This window comes from Notothenia rossii (genome assembly GCF_949606895.1).
Source record: "Notothenia rossii genome assembly, chromosome: 11".
NCBI lineage: Eukaryota > Metazoa > Chordata > Actinopteri > Perciformes > Nototheniidae > Notothenia > Notothenia rossii.
Window position 1 is genome coordinate 43,860,396 of NC_136910.1, and position 17,642 is coordinate 43,878,037.

The 17,642-nt window shown below is 42.5% G+C and overlaps 1 protein-coding gene across 6 annotated transcripts in view; it reads left to right on the forward strand.

Moving 5' to 3' along the window:
- Positions 1–17,642, forward strand: part of dnm1a (dynamin 1a) — a 54,433-nt gene that overhangs the window by 26,940 nt on the left and 9,851 nt on the right. For all 6 annotated transcript variants that reach the window (XM_079656691.1, XM_079656689.1, XM_079656692.1 and 3 more), the window contains one exon: positions 69–182. In XM_079656691.1, the coding sequence (XP_079512817.1) occupies positions 69–182 (114 nt within the window). The remainder of the gene's footprint in view (positions 1–68; positions 183–17,642) is intronic.

Consider the following 17,642-nt stretch of genomic DNA (forward strand, 5'->3'; position numbering starts at 1 on the left):
TTGGGTGTTTTGCCTTTAGTATGTTATGAATAATCATTTCGCTTTCTCTGCTTGCCTGTGTGTCTCAGGTGATCAGGAAGGGTTGGCTGACCATCAACAACATTGGGATCATGAAGGGAGGAGCCAAGGAGTACTGGTTCGTCCTCACCGCAGAGTCCATGTCCTGGTACAAAGACGATGAGGTGAGAAGCTGTTCGCACACAATCTCATGTAAACACAAATATTAAGATCACACCTGTACACATCTGTATGAAGACACTTAAAGCCTTTTTAATTGCATTCAAATCAACTCAACAAATTGCAAGTGGTCCGAAAAGAAAGACGTGTTGCTGTATTGTGATATATTATTATGTAGGTAGCAGTAAGCTTTGTTTGGCTCATGCATATGCCCATGTAAAAGCGAGCCTATTTAAAAAGTAGTTCAAATTGTTGAATTCAGGGTCATGCTAAAAGTAGAAAAAAAGCATGTTTGGAAAAACAACCCAAGCTGTATTTACAATTATTCAGTTATACATCTGATTGTTAAGAAGCTCCATTTACTTATGCACGGGATAAGATATCTTCCCCTCTGTCTGAACACCATCAAAAGTATGCTGTTTAACACCAGACCAATATATTTTCCTCCAAAATGACAATACCAGGAGACATATTTCAGTTGAACGACTTTCCATCAGAGAGATTATATCCTCTTTTTTATTCAAACTGTATTCCAGCTCACTACGCTGGCAAAAAAACGGTGGTTGGTCCGGCTCCTTTGCAAACTGAGATGTTTTGACCCGGCGTGCTTTTTAGTACTGGATCAACTGGTCAGAGCGGTGTCCCATGATGCTTTGCAGAACTATTAGGAGCTAGCCACAGTCTCACTGTCTCCAGGCCTTAGCCACAGCCGCTCTGCTCGCTAACATGTGTGTGTGTGTGTGTGTGTGTGTGTGTGTGTGTGTGTGTGTGTGTGTGTGTGTGTGTGTGTGTGTGTGTGTGTGTGTGTGTGTGTGTGTGTGTGTGTGTTGCATTTAGAAGGCCTTTTATAAAGACTCAGGACCCCCCAGAATGTCAGACACCGAAGCTGGCACACACATGTGCATACCAGAGCCCCCTGCCCTGTTCCCAATTACACACACACACACACACACACACACACACACACACACACACACACACACACACACACACACACACACACACACACACACACACACACACACACGCACGCACGCATGCACGCGCACACACACACACACACACACACACACACACACACACACACACACACACACACACACACACACACACACACACACACACACACACACACACACAAGCTGCTTTTAATAAACTTACTTTATTTCAAAGAAGGGCACAAAGTGAGCGAGGGACTGGATTGTAGGGGAGGAAAAGGGGGAGGAGGGAGGAGTGTCTCTTGTTAGCAGCAGAAGTAACAAGGACCATGTGAAGTGAGAGAAAGTACGAGAGATGGAATTAAGAGCATGGAGGGGAGACAGGGGGGAGGAGAAAGGTCTGCGGTGGACGTTTTTCTTTATATCCTCCCTTCATACCTCTTTCCTCCCCTAACTTCCCATTGCCCCCTCATACATCCTCAAAGATTTAGGAAATACTTCTTCACCCCTCCTTCACTAACTTTCTGTCTCACTCTTTCCTTGTCACCCTCTCCTTCTCTGTCTCCACCTCTCTCCCTCGCTTCTTGTACTGTATATTTATTTGAACATGCAGGGAGACCCAAAACCAACACATGGTGCCGGTGTAAAAGCTCAGTGCAAAGGTTGATGAATAAAAAAAAAACCTTTCCACTTTGTATTTTTTTTTCTATCCAAGCTGAACATTTCGAAATAGTCTGGTCACACAAGCACACACGCACTAGAGGTTAAAGTACCCCTGAGAGCATTCACTCACATGTGCACCTGGACAGATACTCGCCAAAATACACACAGTTGATAAAATGCTGGAAACTGTTTTATGTTTAAATTGTGAAAAAAAAGGTATGAGAAAAAAAGCTTTTGCAAAAGTGCAGCAACATTTTATTGACTGCCTCTCGTCATGGGGAAAACCCCTGCTGCAGCCTGGTAAAATACACACACACACACACGCACGCACACACACACACACACACACACATACTGGAACACACACACACACATGCACAAACACACAAACACACACACATACTGACACACACACGCACAAACACACAACCCCTAGACACTAATAATAACTTTCAACCCAACTGTTGGTGCCAGGATGTTTTGGTTAGTGTGTGTGTGTGTGTGTGTGTGTGTGTGTGTGTGTGTGTGTGTGTGTGTGTGTGTGTGTGTGTGTGTGTGTGTGTGTGTGTGTGTGTGTGTGTGTGTGTGTGTGTGTGTGTGTGTGTGTGTGTGTGTCTGAAAACCTTCTGGTCTGTATTACCACAGGACATGCCAATTCTTTGAATCAGGCTGCTCTGTAGCTTAAAGCTTTCCAAAGCAGAGAGAGGAGTAGGGCGGGAGATGTGAATGGAGAACAAAAAAGGATGAAAAAATAAATGACCCACACGGCTGTGATTTTATGGACCGTCAGCACATGTGATATCCATGTATTTTTATAATCAAATTCATACATTTAAACATAGACCTTTTCATTTGTCACTCAGAGATAGATTAATAATATGAAGATATTTCAACTTTGCTGTCCTTTTAGTGGCTGTATTTAGCTTGGGTGCCCCTTTTGGCTTGTTGTGTGTGTGTGTGTGTGTGTGTGTGTGTGTGTGTGTGTGTGTGTGTGTGTGTGTGTGTGTGTGTGTGTGTGTGTGTGTGTGTGTGTGTGTGTGTGTGTGTGTGTGTGTGTGTGTGTGTGTGTGTGTGTGTGTGTGTGTGTGTGTGTGTGTGTGTGTGTGTGTGTGTGTGCACATGCACGTGTCTGCCCGGGTTTCCCTGCCTCTGCTGTAAAGCTGCCAGAAAGCCAGACTCGCCTGGTGATCCCAGCTGTAAACATCCTGGGGGGAAACTTCAGACTGCTGCTTCCAACACACCTACCAGGAAAATGTCTGCCATAGGTGTGTGTGTGTGTGTGTGTGTGTGTGTGTGTGTGTGTGTGTGTGTGTGTGTGTGTGTGTGTGTGTGTGTGTGTGTGTGTGTGTGTGTGTGTGTGTGTGTGTGTATGTGTGTATGTGTGTATGTGTGTATGTGTGTGTGTGTGTGTGTGTGTGTGTGTGTGTGTGTGTGTGTGTGTGTCCTGGGGCCGCAACATAGTGGCAGGGCTCTAAATGGAAACGGGTTGGTTTGCGGTTTTCATTCCTGCAGACGATGCTCTGCGATGGGACACCCTAACCCGTGTGAACGTATCTACCCTCTACTTTGTGCTTTTGTACACTTGAGAGGTAGCAGGAGTCCAAAATTGCATACTGTGGGTTGGCTTTATCAAAGACAGGCGGGCTGGAAGATAAACTGCGGCGTTGGTGAAGAGATAGAAAACAAAACATAATGGAAAACGAGCCAGGGGGTCTTATCTAAACTTGTAGCGTTTCACATGACGACACCAACAAACACTGAAGCCGCAAGCAATTTTCCTTCTTTTTTTAGAAGGGCTATACAAAGACTCGTAAAAATGGCGTATAGACAATGACAGAGTGGCTTTTCTTTTAACATTTTTGTATGGTGGCTTCCTGCCTCTCTGCACATTACATGGTCATTTGAGGTAAAGTTGGGTTGAGACGTAATTGTACATTTTGGTCGAGAGCGCAGGGGGATCACTATGTGTTTGAGTTATCCTTTTTTGGGTAAGTGTTCATTTCTTCTGTGTGGTAAAATCTGTTTTTGGTTTCAGTTCTCAGTTTGATCTTTTTGGTTTTGCAGAAAAATAAACAACATATTAGTGAATGTCATGCAACCATAATTTGTATCCATATGAATGTCATTCTGTGGGTCAATATGAGACTCCCCATTCAATTTCTGTGACTGAAAAATAGCTTGAGGAAAGAAATATAGAAACAATGTCAAATGGATATCCAAGCATCTTTATTCAAACAACAATTTTTACAGTTTTATCATCATCAGCTTTCACTTTTTTGGATCTATAACAACAGTTGGAGAGAGTTCAACAAAAATATAAATAAACTGTAATCTCATGTCCCTCTAAACAGATTTAAAATAACATGCGTGACTCATGCCTCCATCACTCATACATCCAACATAGGCGAGGGCCAGGCCTCTGTGGTGGAGCCTTTGGGTGCTTTATTTAGGCACGTGGCCGAGCTTGTCCAGATGGAGAGGGGTGGTGCTGCGTGTTCCCACAGCTGTGTGCCTGTTAGATGCCCTCTGAAGCGCTCTCAATTTCTTTCTTGTCACTTTTTTTGGAAGCTGTAAGTGGTCCCGTGCTTCCCCGGCCAGCCTAACCAATGTGCAGACTACTGTACAACCACTACTTCCTGAACAGGTAGTCTGAACACTGGGCAGGCGGGCTGGGCAACTGAAGGATCCTGGGATGAAGGCTTTAATCGTGAAAGTACACACTTTCATGGCGAAGATTTACACACTCTCTACTTACTGTGATTCCTGTATCAGACTCTTGGGTCCAGCTCCCTCTGCTCTCATAATCTGTCTGCTAAAAAAGTGCTGATAGTGCTGGCTGGAGGAGAAACAACATGAGGGATGGATGAAGGGGCTGGCAGGGAGGTGGAGGAGGAGGAAAGGTTAGACAGAGGTGATAGCCACTGATTGGTAGATTCAACGACATTCCCTCCTGTTTCCCGCTGTGAGAAGAAGCATTCCAGACGGAGCTCTGCAGGAAAAACACCAGATGGAGAAAGACATTCATGTTAAAGTGTAACAAAAATACTTTAAAAAATGTTTGTGTATTATATATTACATTTGGTCTATTGGTGGGATATTCCTGCTTACATTTCCATTCATTTTTTTTTTTTTTTTAAACGCAAGAAAAATGAAGCGCCATTTTCTTGGCAAACCCCTTCTAGCGTTTCTTAAAGAAAAAGGATTAAAGCAAAGAAACAACACATACAGTAGGGATGGAGAAAGATGGGCAGAAATACACAAAGGGGTCATACCCCATTACCGCAAATTCGTACAACACAAACGTATTGGTCCCGCTGACCTCCAGGGCAAGACTAAATAAACAAAAACCAGGAAATTTCACGAGACATTAAACATTGTGATAAACTGATGACATAAAGCTGTCTTTAAGCCAGATCTGTGATCCCCAAGTGCGCTCAGTCTCTTATGGCTACAAACTAAGTAGTGAATAGTCTGACCCAACACCTTCCCACCAGAATACATAACTATGAGTCGCCTTGACACATGCAAAACGGAAATAAATATCAGAGGGAATACTTGCGACTCGACATCTCCACTCTCTCAATCTTGCTGTCTTGAGCGAAGTCTCTTCTTCTTGGCTGATATCTGTTGCGTTTCCTTCTTATCGGTTTAGCCCCAATTCCTCTCCCGGCGTCCACTCATTCAGCACTCTTACACCAAAATCAGGACATTGGTGTCCAAATACAAATACATTTGGATTTGCTTAGCATTAAGATTAGCGAAAAAGCCGCGAGTGAAGCGAGAAAGGTGGACCGGCTGGAGGCTCGACGTGGCAAAGAACTGGCCATCAAGTTTCTCCTTCGAAAGACAGAAGGAGAAAAAGGAAGGAGAGAGAGAGAGAGGAGATATGGAGAGAGAAGGAGGAGGAGCTCGCCAGCCCCCCATTTTTCCTCTCCTCTCTTCTCCCTCTCTCCCCTCCCTCTGTCTGGCTTCCCCCCCCCTCTCCCTTTCTTTCTTTCTTCTCTGGCTTTTGGGGAGAAAGTGGAAGGTCAAAGGTGAACAGGAAGTGAGACGCATTCATTTGGCGTGTGTGTTGTAAAGTTTGGAAAGGGAGTGAAGGATTGGCTGCAGAGGAAGGGAACTTTTTAGTGAAAGCTTATGTGGGAAGATGGGAGGACGCCTGCGTTAGATGTGTTTCGTAAGGCGCCTGCATGTTCGTCCCTTCCATTTCAGTGTATATGCACATCTCTGCTTATGGTACATGTGAGTGTATATGTGGTTTAAGTGATGGATGTGTGTGTAGGAGTGAGAGCAGAGACTCCACGGTCTTTGTAGCGAGGGCAGGAATGTCGGCGTTTTCTTGGCAAGCGAGAGGAAGCCTTGTAATAACTCCAGATGTGCAGCCCTGTGGTCTCCATCTCTCTCTTGCTCCCTCTGTTTTTACTTCTAAAGCTGATTTCCTCTCCCTGTCCGACTCGAATAAAGGGCCCTTTATGCAGCAGCCTTCGCAACACACACACACACACACACACACACACACACACACACACACACACACACACACACACACACACACACACACACACACACACACACACACACACACACACACACACACACACACACACACACACACACACACACACACACACACACACACACACACACATGGACGGGGGGTGCTGGTGAAGGGTGACATACTACTGGTAAATCAGAACCAGGGCGGAAGAGTGTGTGTGTGTGTGTGTGTGTGTGTGTGTGTGTGTGTGTGTGTGTGTGTGTGTGTGTGTGTGTGTGTGTGTGTGTGTGTGTGTGTGTGTGTGTGTGTGTGTGTGTGTGTGTGTGTGTGTGTGTGTGTGTGTGTGTGTGTGTGTGTGTGTGTGTGTGTGTGTGTGTGTGTGTGTGTGTGATTCAAAGTTGAGACATACTGTAAGTAGTCAAAGTTTGCCTCCTTCACCTTTTTCATCTCACACGCACATTTAGCTTTCTTTTTTTTCACAAGAGTAATCAATGCTAGTGTTTCCAGGTGTGTGTGTGTGTGTGTGTGTGTGTGTGTGTGTGTGTGTGTGTGTGTGTGTGTGTGTGTGTGTGTGTGTGTGTGTGTGTGTGTGTGTGTGTGTGTGTGTGTGTGTGTGTGTGTGTGTGTGTGTGTGTGTGTGTGTGTGTGTGTGTGTGTGTGTGTGTGTGTGTGTGTGTGTGTGTGTGTGTGTGTGTGTGTGTGTGTGTGTGTGTGTGATTCAAAGTTGAGACATACTGTAAGTAGTCAAAGTTTGCCTCCTTCACCTTTTTCATCTCACACGCACATTTAGCTTTCTTTTTTTTCACAAGAGTAATCAATGCTAGTGTTTCCAGGTGTGTGTGTGTGTGTGTGTGTGTGTGTGTGTGTGTGTGTGTGTGTGTGTGTGTGTGTGTGTGTGTGTGTGTGTGTGTGTGTGTGTGTGTGTGTGTGTGTGTGTGTGTGTGTGTGTGTGTGTGTGTGTGTGTGTGTGTGTGTGTGTGTGTGTGTGTGTGTGTGTGTGTGTGTGTGCGTGTGTGCGTGCAGAGGTGGCCAAGGCTGTATGTTTATTTTAGCTATGGTTTCTGAGCTCCAAATCAGAGCAGGCTCAATCCCGGGAGAGACGACTCAGCAGTACAGGCAGAGATGGAGGGATGTGGAGGGAAAGTGAGAGGAAAATGGAGATGAAAGAAGGAAGCAACTTAAAAATGTGAGGCGAAAAAATAAGTAAAAATAAATATGAAAAATGTTGTTGAGAAAGGAGCCAGAACAGAGAACCAATGCTCATTATTGTTGCAGTAAAGTTTGGAGTTTTAGGGATTGGAAGGAGTGAATGTTAATGGGTGGGTGGGGGGAGCGCTGCGGTTGCACCGACATTGTTTCCACTGTTTGGATGACCAGGCAGGCAGCTTCTTTTTCAAACTCTTAGTCTGTAGAGCCAGAAACACTGAGAAAGTATGCACACACACACATGCAAACACACACATATACACATATCGAGTGTAATGCGTGATTCCATGTTATTGCGTCTTGTCATGAAATACTGCTGGTTAACATTTTAATGAGAAGTTATCAACTCTATTTTTCCCATTTTTGTATTTTGATATTGTATAAAGCAAACGACTTTGTCAGTTTATGCGTGTGTAATTGTATCTTTCGAGTGTTTGCATCCGTGTGGTGAGACTTAGCTTGTAGATGCTGCTGCCAAACCCATACAGGCTGCCCCACTATGTGATCTCCTGTATTTTATACAATTGTCAGCAATCAGCTCTGAGTGGAAGCTCAAAGATATTTTTCAAAAAAAGATAGCATGTCCAATCGTAATTATTGTTGTTGGATAACATGAATGCAAACCAAAAAATAGCTTGGTTTTATTTTTCCCTCTCACTCAAAGAATCACGTTGTTATTATAATGTCTCTGTTAAAATGAAAATCTGGATTTCTTTTTTTATATATTAACCAATATCATAGTGTTATAGTCAGAGGGAAAGTGGTATTAGAGGTATTTAGATTCAGAAATATAAGTAACAATACATTGAAGTCCTGCATTCAAGGACATAACTGTTTTTTAGAAAGGTGCTATTGTTGTGTGGATAGTTTGAAGTTGTGCTCAGGCTAGGGATCGGCCCCCTCTTTCAAAAGTATTTCAAATGAATAATTGAGTTGGATAGAGGCAAACACAAAGTTCTGCCACACAAATTCATTTGATTGACTTTTCTCTTATATTTGACTTTTTGTGACATTTATTGAATACTTTTTTTGTATCTCTTTGGGCCTTGCATATTTATTTGAATGAAACCATGTGAGAAGTTTAAAGGTGAAATGTATTTAAAGTAGAACTGCCAAAAACTCATTGACATCTGAAATGAGTAAAAAGTTCAGTATCATCTTCTGAGATGTCATGAACTAATACTATACTAAGTATAAAGTAAATAGTAAAGTTAGGTATCCTACATGTGTGCGGGCCTTTTATCAATTTTGAATAGTTCAAATACAGACACATACATTGGTGATAACACAAGATAAACAGAAATCTTCAAATAGCTTCTCTATCTTGCCTACCTTTTAAATGCTACAACTATTAGACACACAACTCTACTAATAAATCTACTGAAGTTAATAAAAGTTAGCAAATATGTGAGCATTTAAAAAACAAAAACAACAACATAGAAGTAATGGACCAAATGATGGAAAAATTGTAACAATGGCACTCAAAGGGATAATGGATGAATAAGAGTGGGTCTTATTTAAAAGGAAACAGTAGAAAAGTGGGTTAGAGATTGCAAATGAGAAACAAGAGAGGAGTGAAGACCGCAGTGTGTCCGAGTGGGCCGGGGAGGTACACAGGGTGGTTTGTGGGATAATTCAAAGTTTATCCTGCCTGACTGATGAGATAAATGAGTAATGTTTGTTTGTAAATTATCATTCTTTCTACCTGATTGTTCCGCACATATCCAGAACATAATGTCAAAACAAAGAGCATTAGAGAAACAAAGCCTGGGATTAGACTCAAACAGGAACCAGAGAGATAAAAAGAAAACACACTCGTGCACTTAATGTCTTCTGGCATATTGTATTCAGCGTGTGTGTGAGTGTGTGTGTGTGTGTGTGTAGTTTGTAATTTTGATATGTGTGTGAGAGACTCTGCAGGCTCCTTTGAAGAGGGCTTGACAGACATTTACTGCATGTGTATAATAACACAAGACATGGACTTTAGGGTGTCATTTTCATGTTGTTTTACTTATCTTATAAATCGTTTTTTGTTTTGTTTTGAAGACTTACCTGAGATCCAATTGACTTTTTAACCTGGACATAAGTGAGAGAATTTCAAGTTAATAAATATCACATTTTACAAGACTAGATTTACTGTAAATGTGTTAAGTAAAAATAAACCCTCTCCACCCTTGGAACTGCCCATCATTGGCACTATTATGTCATAAAAATAAATTCAGCCCCAACACGCCCTCAACAATTTTGATTAAGAAGTGCACATTTTATACTCTGTCGGTTGGTTTTACTATAAAAAGTATTTTAGCAGTTTGTTTTGGCCTTACTGTATCTGGATCATGCAGTTCTGACGTATAAAGGACTGCGATGTGTTAGCCTAACAGGATTAGGGTTTGGGATTACCACCCTTCCTGATTTTCCCCTAATTTGCATTTTATACAGTAATGCCACAAGTTAATGTTAGGACTCTACATAATAAGCATTTACCGGTGTGAAACCTTTGCCAAAATGTTGCAGCTGAAACCCCCTGAGTAACTTCACACACATGTGAACGTTTTACCTTAATTTATTCTGACATCACACGCTCACCTCACATGTGAGTGTTTCAGTTTGTACGTTTTTTCCTCTTATGCACCCGCAATTACATCTAACAGTATTTGCTTCACATGCAAAAACTAAGAGACTATTCACAGGTGTTTGACAGTTCCCGGCTCACAGTTAAATATTTTTAAATCCCTAATTGTGAGTCACATGACTTTTCTAAATGTATCTTTGCAGAGTTAAACACAGTTTGAACAGAGCTTTGCCCTCTATCAGACAGCAGTATAGATCTGAGGGGATTTTTACGTGTTTATGTGGTTAGCGGGCTGCGGTGCCCCTTCCCCCTTTCTCTTACTCTTTGGTGGTCAGCAGTGATTGATCACATGTCCCGGCCAGCCCCTAGGTTGTAACACTGACCTTCTGCAGAAGTAAACGCAGAGCAGATAATTAACTGCTTGGCAATTAGCTGCCAAACAGGAAGGTATCGCTTTGACCTGCCAGCCGGTGTTTGAAACCGGAATGCTGGCTGAATGTGTCATTGTCTTGTGGACACTTGAGTTCCAGAAAGTTTATTTGTGTTTGTGAGCATTCCCACAGGAAGAGCTGAGCAGAGCACAAAGGCTGTCATTTTACTAAAGTCAGCCGAATCAGCTGAGATTGGAGCAGAAAAAAACGAAGTAATGATAGCGAGAATCACCAGCCAAACTAAACATGTCATACAATAAATGCTTATTTTTTCACTATAAGAAAATGTGAACGTTATCCCTGTGAAAATTGACATTTCAGATTAGATTTGTTTTCCTGAAACATTTGTCTAAAGTTGACAAGGGAGATATAAAAACCTTTGTGTCTGCTGATATCAAGTAGCACTTCCCTACATACACTGAACAAAAATATAAACGCAACACTTTTGGTTTTGCTCCCGTTTTTCATGAGATGAACTCAAAGATCTAAAACATTTTCTACATACACAAAATAACCATTTCTCTCAAATATTGTTCACAAATCTGAAAAAATCTGTGATAGTGAGCACTTCTTCTTTGCCGAGATAATCCATCCCACTTCACAGGTGTGGCATATCAAGATGCTGATTAGACAGCATGATTATTGCACAGGTGTGCCTTAGGCTGGTCACAATAAAAGGCCACTCTGAAACGTGCATTTTTGCTTTATTGGGGGGGCCTGGGGGGATGCGAAAACCAGTCAGTATCTGGTGTCAGGGTTAAGATTAAGATTAGGGTTAGGGTTAGGGTAATGTTGTGAATCGAGTGGCCTGTGTTCATCGTCCATAACATACGCCTGCCCATACCATAACCCCACCACCACCATGGGCCACTCGATTCACAACATTACCCTAACCCTAACCCTAACCCTCACACCAGATACTGACTGGTTTTCGGACCCCCCCAATAAAGCAAAACTGCATGTTTCCGAGTGACCTTTTATTGTGGCCAGCCTAAGGCACACCTGTGAAATAATCATGCTGTCTAATCAGCATCTTGATATGCCACACCTGTGAAGTGGGATGGATTATCTCGGCAAAGAAGAAGTGCTCACTATCACAGATTTTTTCAGATTTGTGAACAATATTTGAGAGAAATGGTTATTTTGTGTATATAGAAAATGTTTTAGATCTTTCAGTTCATCTCATGAAAAATGGGAGCAAAAACAAAAGTGTTGCGTTTATATTTTTGTTCAATGTATATGAAGTATTAGAAAGTGAGGACACTGGCGCGCTGCCCAAGGTGATTTGTTATGAGCGTTATTGCACAACCTTGAAGCTCAATGAGTCAAGGAACTGACCTGTCAAGCACGCAGGGCGTTTTATGGAATAAAAAGACAAATTCACATTCAAATTCCAATTTTAATTTGGCTTAAATTACTTCAATCAGTAATACAACCCATCCTACTCTATTGAAGCAAAGTGTGGGGCCCACAAACAAACCAAACATTTGACAAATGGGAAAATCATCCAATAGAAAATGCTCACAATGAGTTTTGCAAACACATCCTTTAGGTTCACGGGGGAACAACTAACGACGCCTGCAGAGCGGAATTAGGCACATTTCCATTATTAATACAAATCCAGAAACGATCAATTAAATATTGGCTACATCTAAAAGAAAGTGAGCCCCACTCCTACCACCACAAAGCCCTGAAGCATCAAGAGATGAACAAGGGGAAGAGTCCCCTCTTTCAGCTGGTCCTGACACTGTTCACAAACCGGTTCAAACTGTGATCAGGGCCAGGCTGAGCCCACATCTATTAGAGTCAACCAAATTATAACAAAACACACACAAAACTACCTCACTTATTGGAACACTACATCCCAAACACAAAGTAAAATGCAATGCTATCTGGCCCTAAAAAGACAGTACACTGTGGCAGCCTATCTGACCACAGTGACTGATATTAAACACAGGAAGTTGTTGACAGAGTACAGACTGAGTGCTCACAGCCTTGCCGTAGAAACAGGCAGGTACAAGAAAACATGGCTGCCAAAAGAGGAGCGATCATGCCAACAATGTGGACGAACTGCTGTGGAGACAGAGCAGCACTTCCTCACACAATGCCCAACTTTTGAACCGGTACGGAAACAATTCTTCCCAAAACTCAACAATAAGCATCCTCAAATATTTAAAAATGAAAATGAAAAACTAAAAATAATTCTCGGGGAATATAAAGAGAGCTGCATTGTGGCAGGACAGTTTGTCTCTGCCTGCCACAGTCTGAGGGAACCGGAATGAGCAGATACACACCTTATATATCTTAAGTATATATATCATATTCTATTTTGTATTAATGTATTATATGAATGAAATGAATCTGTATTCCTTGTAAACAAAATAAAATAAAAAAACCATGTTCTTATCAGTTTGTTTATAACTGTTAATGTATTTTTGTATAGATGTTACAACTATACATAGCTTTGGCAATACTGTATGTAAATATGGTCATGCTAATAAAGCTTTTGAATTGAATTGAATTGAGTCACCGACAGCTGTGTGTTTTTATACATTGTCCGAGAATAGCTCCAATCTAGCTGTTCCCAATAACAATGCTCTCGGCCTAATTGTTTGCTGTTTGGCAACACGTGGACTTTACTTTAAATAATATCCAAACAGCATTAAAGTTCAAATGTTGTTTCTTAAAGACAGATAATCACTAAACTTAGATATTGCTTGCCTAAGTGTTTTTCATTTTATACCGTATGTAGACTCAGCAATATTTGTCTCTTTTTATAGCGGAAAAAAACGTAAAGTTCCCCACAAATGGAATCATTTTGTAATTCATGTAATTTTATTGAACAAGTATAATTTGGCATTGAGTGCAGAAGCTAAACAATCTTCACCACAAGTTCTTCAAACACAAGTCCCCTCTTTTTTAAGTCTTTCCCCTTTCACATCACGTACACATTACAACCATCTTTTGAGAGAAAAAACTCAATACGCCAATGGTGGAAGAATGGAGGGAGGTGAGGAGGAGGGTTGTGAAAATTGCCGTTGGCTGCCACCCAGGGCCCAGTCTTTGTGGTAATGAAGGGTTAGAGGCAGCGTTATTGCTCCCAGATGCCGTGCGGCTTCTCTGCAGCCCTTTGATGCATGGCCCAAGTCACCAGGACTTTTCTATCAGACTCCGATCAACATACACACCACACACACACTCATACACACTGAGATATGCAGCCCCTTAAAACAACATGGATGCCGTAAAGGACTATCTTCTTGGTTTTGTCCACCAAACTACACAGATATGTTACAAAGTGTTAATTGGATATGGTTTGTGTAAGGCCCCCATGTGTGCATACACGCTGTATCGTTTCTGTGTGTGTGAGAGAAAGGCTTTATTTCATCCACATTTTGAATTAGTGTTTGAGATGTTTTTTGGAAGGTATGCAGAGTGGTGGAGTGACTTTATGAATCCAGAAGTGAACTTCCTCTGGCTCCTCATAATGAGCCCGCTATTACTCACTAGCAAAATAAAACCATGGAAAGTACTTTGCTCCAAACACCACAGGTTAACTACCAAGTGCAATGCCTGTGTGTGTGTGTGTGTGTGTGTGTGTGTGTGTGTGTGTGTGTGTGTGTGTGTGTGTGTGTATGTGTGTGTGTGTGTGAGTGCGTGCGTGCGTGTGTGAGTGCGTGCGTGCGTGCGTATTGAGACAGCAGGTAACCAACATAGTGTCCAAGGTTAAAGAGTCAGTTCCCCCTTTGTACTCCTCCTCTGCTGTTTTGACTGGTGTTCAAAACCTCATCACAGTGTGTTGCCACAAGTTGTTTTATACAGAAGTTAGCCGGCTACAAGACTCACAGTTCTTTGCAATAGCATTTAAACACAAAACAATTTCCACCACTCAGACCCTGTTGCTATGTTGATTTGAATTAGAATGTTTGTTTTACTCTTCATTCTATTTCAAATGTTGGCTGATGTGTGATTGGGGCAGTCAGAAGCAGCCAAAGATAATGGCAGACCAGCAGAGTTGTAAAAAAAAGGTTGATAAGAAGAGCTTCTGGTCTGTCATGGAGGATGAGTCCATGCATCGTCATCTCAAACGTGAAGCCTACAAGGTGGCTGACCTAATTGCCCGAGACTCAGCTAACCGGAGGACTACTAAATACAAGTTGGATGATGGGACTGCTGGAGAAAGTGTTGAGCAAAACTTCTGGACCTTGATGGAGGATGAGGCCATTCATGCCCATCTGAGGCAGGAAGCCTTTAAGGTAGCTGAGATGATCACCAGAGGAAAGGGCCCAAGTCTCAAAACCATGGAGGTTAAAAGCCTGGCTGAGGTGTCCATTCCTCTGCCATCTTTCACTTCCTCTCCTCCTACCACAGACAAGCCATCTAAACAGACTTCTCCAAAGACTGATGAAGACAAGCATCGACTGAAGCCCTGTCCCGAACTAAGCCTGGGCAAAATCTTCAAACTGCTTAGCTCTGATGAATGGCAACAAAAAATGTATGGTTTAACATCCATCCAAGACCTTTTACAGAATCACCCGGAGGTAGTGAAGGCCACACTTCGTAAAGTATGTGTGGTTGTCATAAAGGAGGTTAAAAACCCGCGCTCTATGGTGTCCTGCGCTGCTATTGCCATCCTGGGTGAGATGTATGCTCACCTCAAGAGGACCATGAATGACTTTGTGGAGGAAACAGGCCACGCTCTCATACTAAAAGTGTCTGAGTCCAACAAATTCATCCAGCAGAAGGCTAATCTGGCTTTGGACGCTATGGTTCAAAACTGCAGTCCCAGTTACACTATTAAAGCCCTGAGTGCGGGGCTGGGTCACGGAAGCACTGCAGCTAGAGTCAGCGCTGCTCTGCACCTCAGCCAGTTGTGCCACATCCTTGGAGCCACACAGACACTCACAGGTGGCAAAAACTTCACCAAACACTTCCTAATGGCTGTTAGCAAAATATGTGCGGATGCTGCTGTGGACGTGAGGCGCCACGGACATGACATCGTCGAAAATATTTCCAGCCACAGCGCTTTCCGAAAGCAGTGGCAAGAGGCTGTCCCGGAAAATAATAGACGTTTGCTGGAGGGACTCGTGAATAAACTTCAAAAACAGCAAAAAAGACCCGTGGCACAGGACTGTGATAACATCACTGTTGATGATAACTGTCAGTAAATGTCTTTTATCGATTAAAACTTGAGTCCTTTATTTAAATCACACAATGGCTTAAATGTTTTAAAGTTCACCTGTTATGCATAAACATGTGTCCTCTCTGCGTAAAGAGATTCTGAACGTTTCAGGAAAAAAGATTGGCTCACTTTTTGTCCTGATCCATTTACCGTAATTTTCGGACTATAAGCCGCGCCTTTTTTCCCATTTTTCGACGCTGCGGCTTATATAACGGTGCGGCTAATCTATGGATTTTTAGAGCTAACGGCCACTAGGGGACCTCCTAAATCTATGGATTTTACAGGTTACAGTCCACCACCTTTAACTCTATGGGCTCTATGGCCGGTCCGCGGACCCCCACCTTTAAGCGGCGGGCTCCAGCAGGAAAAGCTGGAGGCCGGAAAAGAGTGAGACAGGTAGCGCGCAAAAGTAAAAGTGGAACCGAGAGTGGTGCGAGAGACAGAACGAGAGCAAGACAGACAGACATTACGAGAGCGAGACAGTTTGTCCCCGTACCACTGGTTGAAAACCGCTGCTGTAGATCACTGCCGATACGTGCGCTGGGAGCGCACCGTTTAAGTTTGAAAGTTGAAAAGTTTGTGTGTCTGAAACGCTATGTGATAAAGTACAGTTTACACAGCACAGTACATGTTCTGTAGCTACTATTGCACTAAATGGTAACACTTGAATACGTTATGCAAATATGCAACTTGTTTGTTGAAATGTTAATAAATGGGAGCTTCCTCAAACAGCCATCTCTTTCCCGACAATCCCCTCTGTGCACGAACCCTTACATATGGTAATTAAACATTAAAACACCTGCGGCTTATAGTCCAGTGCGGCTTATATATGTACACATCATTCAATTTAGCTGCTGCGGCTTATATTCAGGTGCGCCTTATAGTCCGAACATTAGTCTGAAAATGAGCTGATCAGATTTCGACCACTTTATGATGTCAGAACGATTTTGTGGCTTGTGTAACCATTAGCCAATAACCAACCAAGGTAAGCCCCCCCACCTTATCACCTGAATCTCTTGCTAGAGCACCATTGTGTTCTATTTAACCAAAAATCTCTCAGAGGGGCGTGGGGAGGGGCTCCTTATTTTCATCTAAAGTAAAAGACAGAATCAGTACTTTTGAAACAGGGCTGAAACAGAGGGGTTTATGGGATGCTGCAATGCACGATCTGTTTGCTATTCTGAGCCAACACTTTAGAGACATGTTTGTATATATCTGAGACCTATAATATATTGATGAAAAACCGTATTATAGGGGACCTTTAAGATGTTCCTCGTACAATCTCTCCCTCAAAAAATTAGACTCCAGTGGTGAAATTTGCAAGTTTAAATACTGTTTCCAGGTCCATTTTTAATGTGGTGTATTAGGTCATAGTTTTGCAAAGGGAAGGGAAGTCTACTGACAGCTAGTACGTTAGCCATCACACATCCATACCTCACCGTCTGTCTCTCGAAAGTGGATTTACAGAGTTTGGGATTCATGCAAAGTAAAATTGCAGTGGATAAAGGTCAAATACAGTGTGTGTGTGTGTGTGTGTGTGTGTGTGTGTGTGTGTGTGTGTGTGTGTGTGTGTGTGTGTGTGTGTGTGTGTGTGTGTGTGCTTCATATGTGTTTCTCTCGTAAAGCTAATAAATGTCATGTGTGCATCTGTAGGTCTGAGTTTGTTTCCTCATGCATCCCTGTGTGCGTGCTTAGCGTCGGAAATCTGTACCTTTGGCCGCTATTGCTGGCTGGCTTTTATGGGGGCATATGGGAAAGCACTCAACTCCCAACTTCCCTCAACACAACTACACACGAAACAAAACACACACATGCAAGACTCGATAGAGAAAGGATACAAACGAGGAAACTGTGGGGATACTGCAATACTACTCACATGCAGACCTTCTTATTTCATATTTTAATTTTCTTACTATTTTTATTTGTAGGTGCATCAAAATTCTTCTTACTTCTCTTAGTAGAAGAATATAATTTA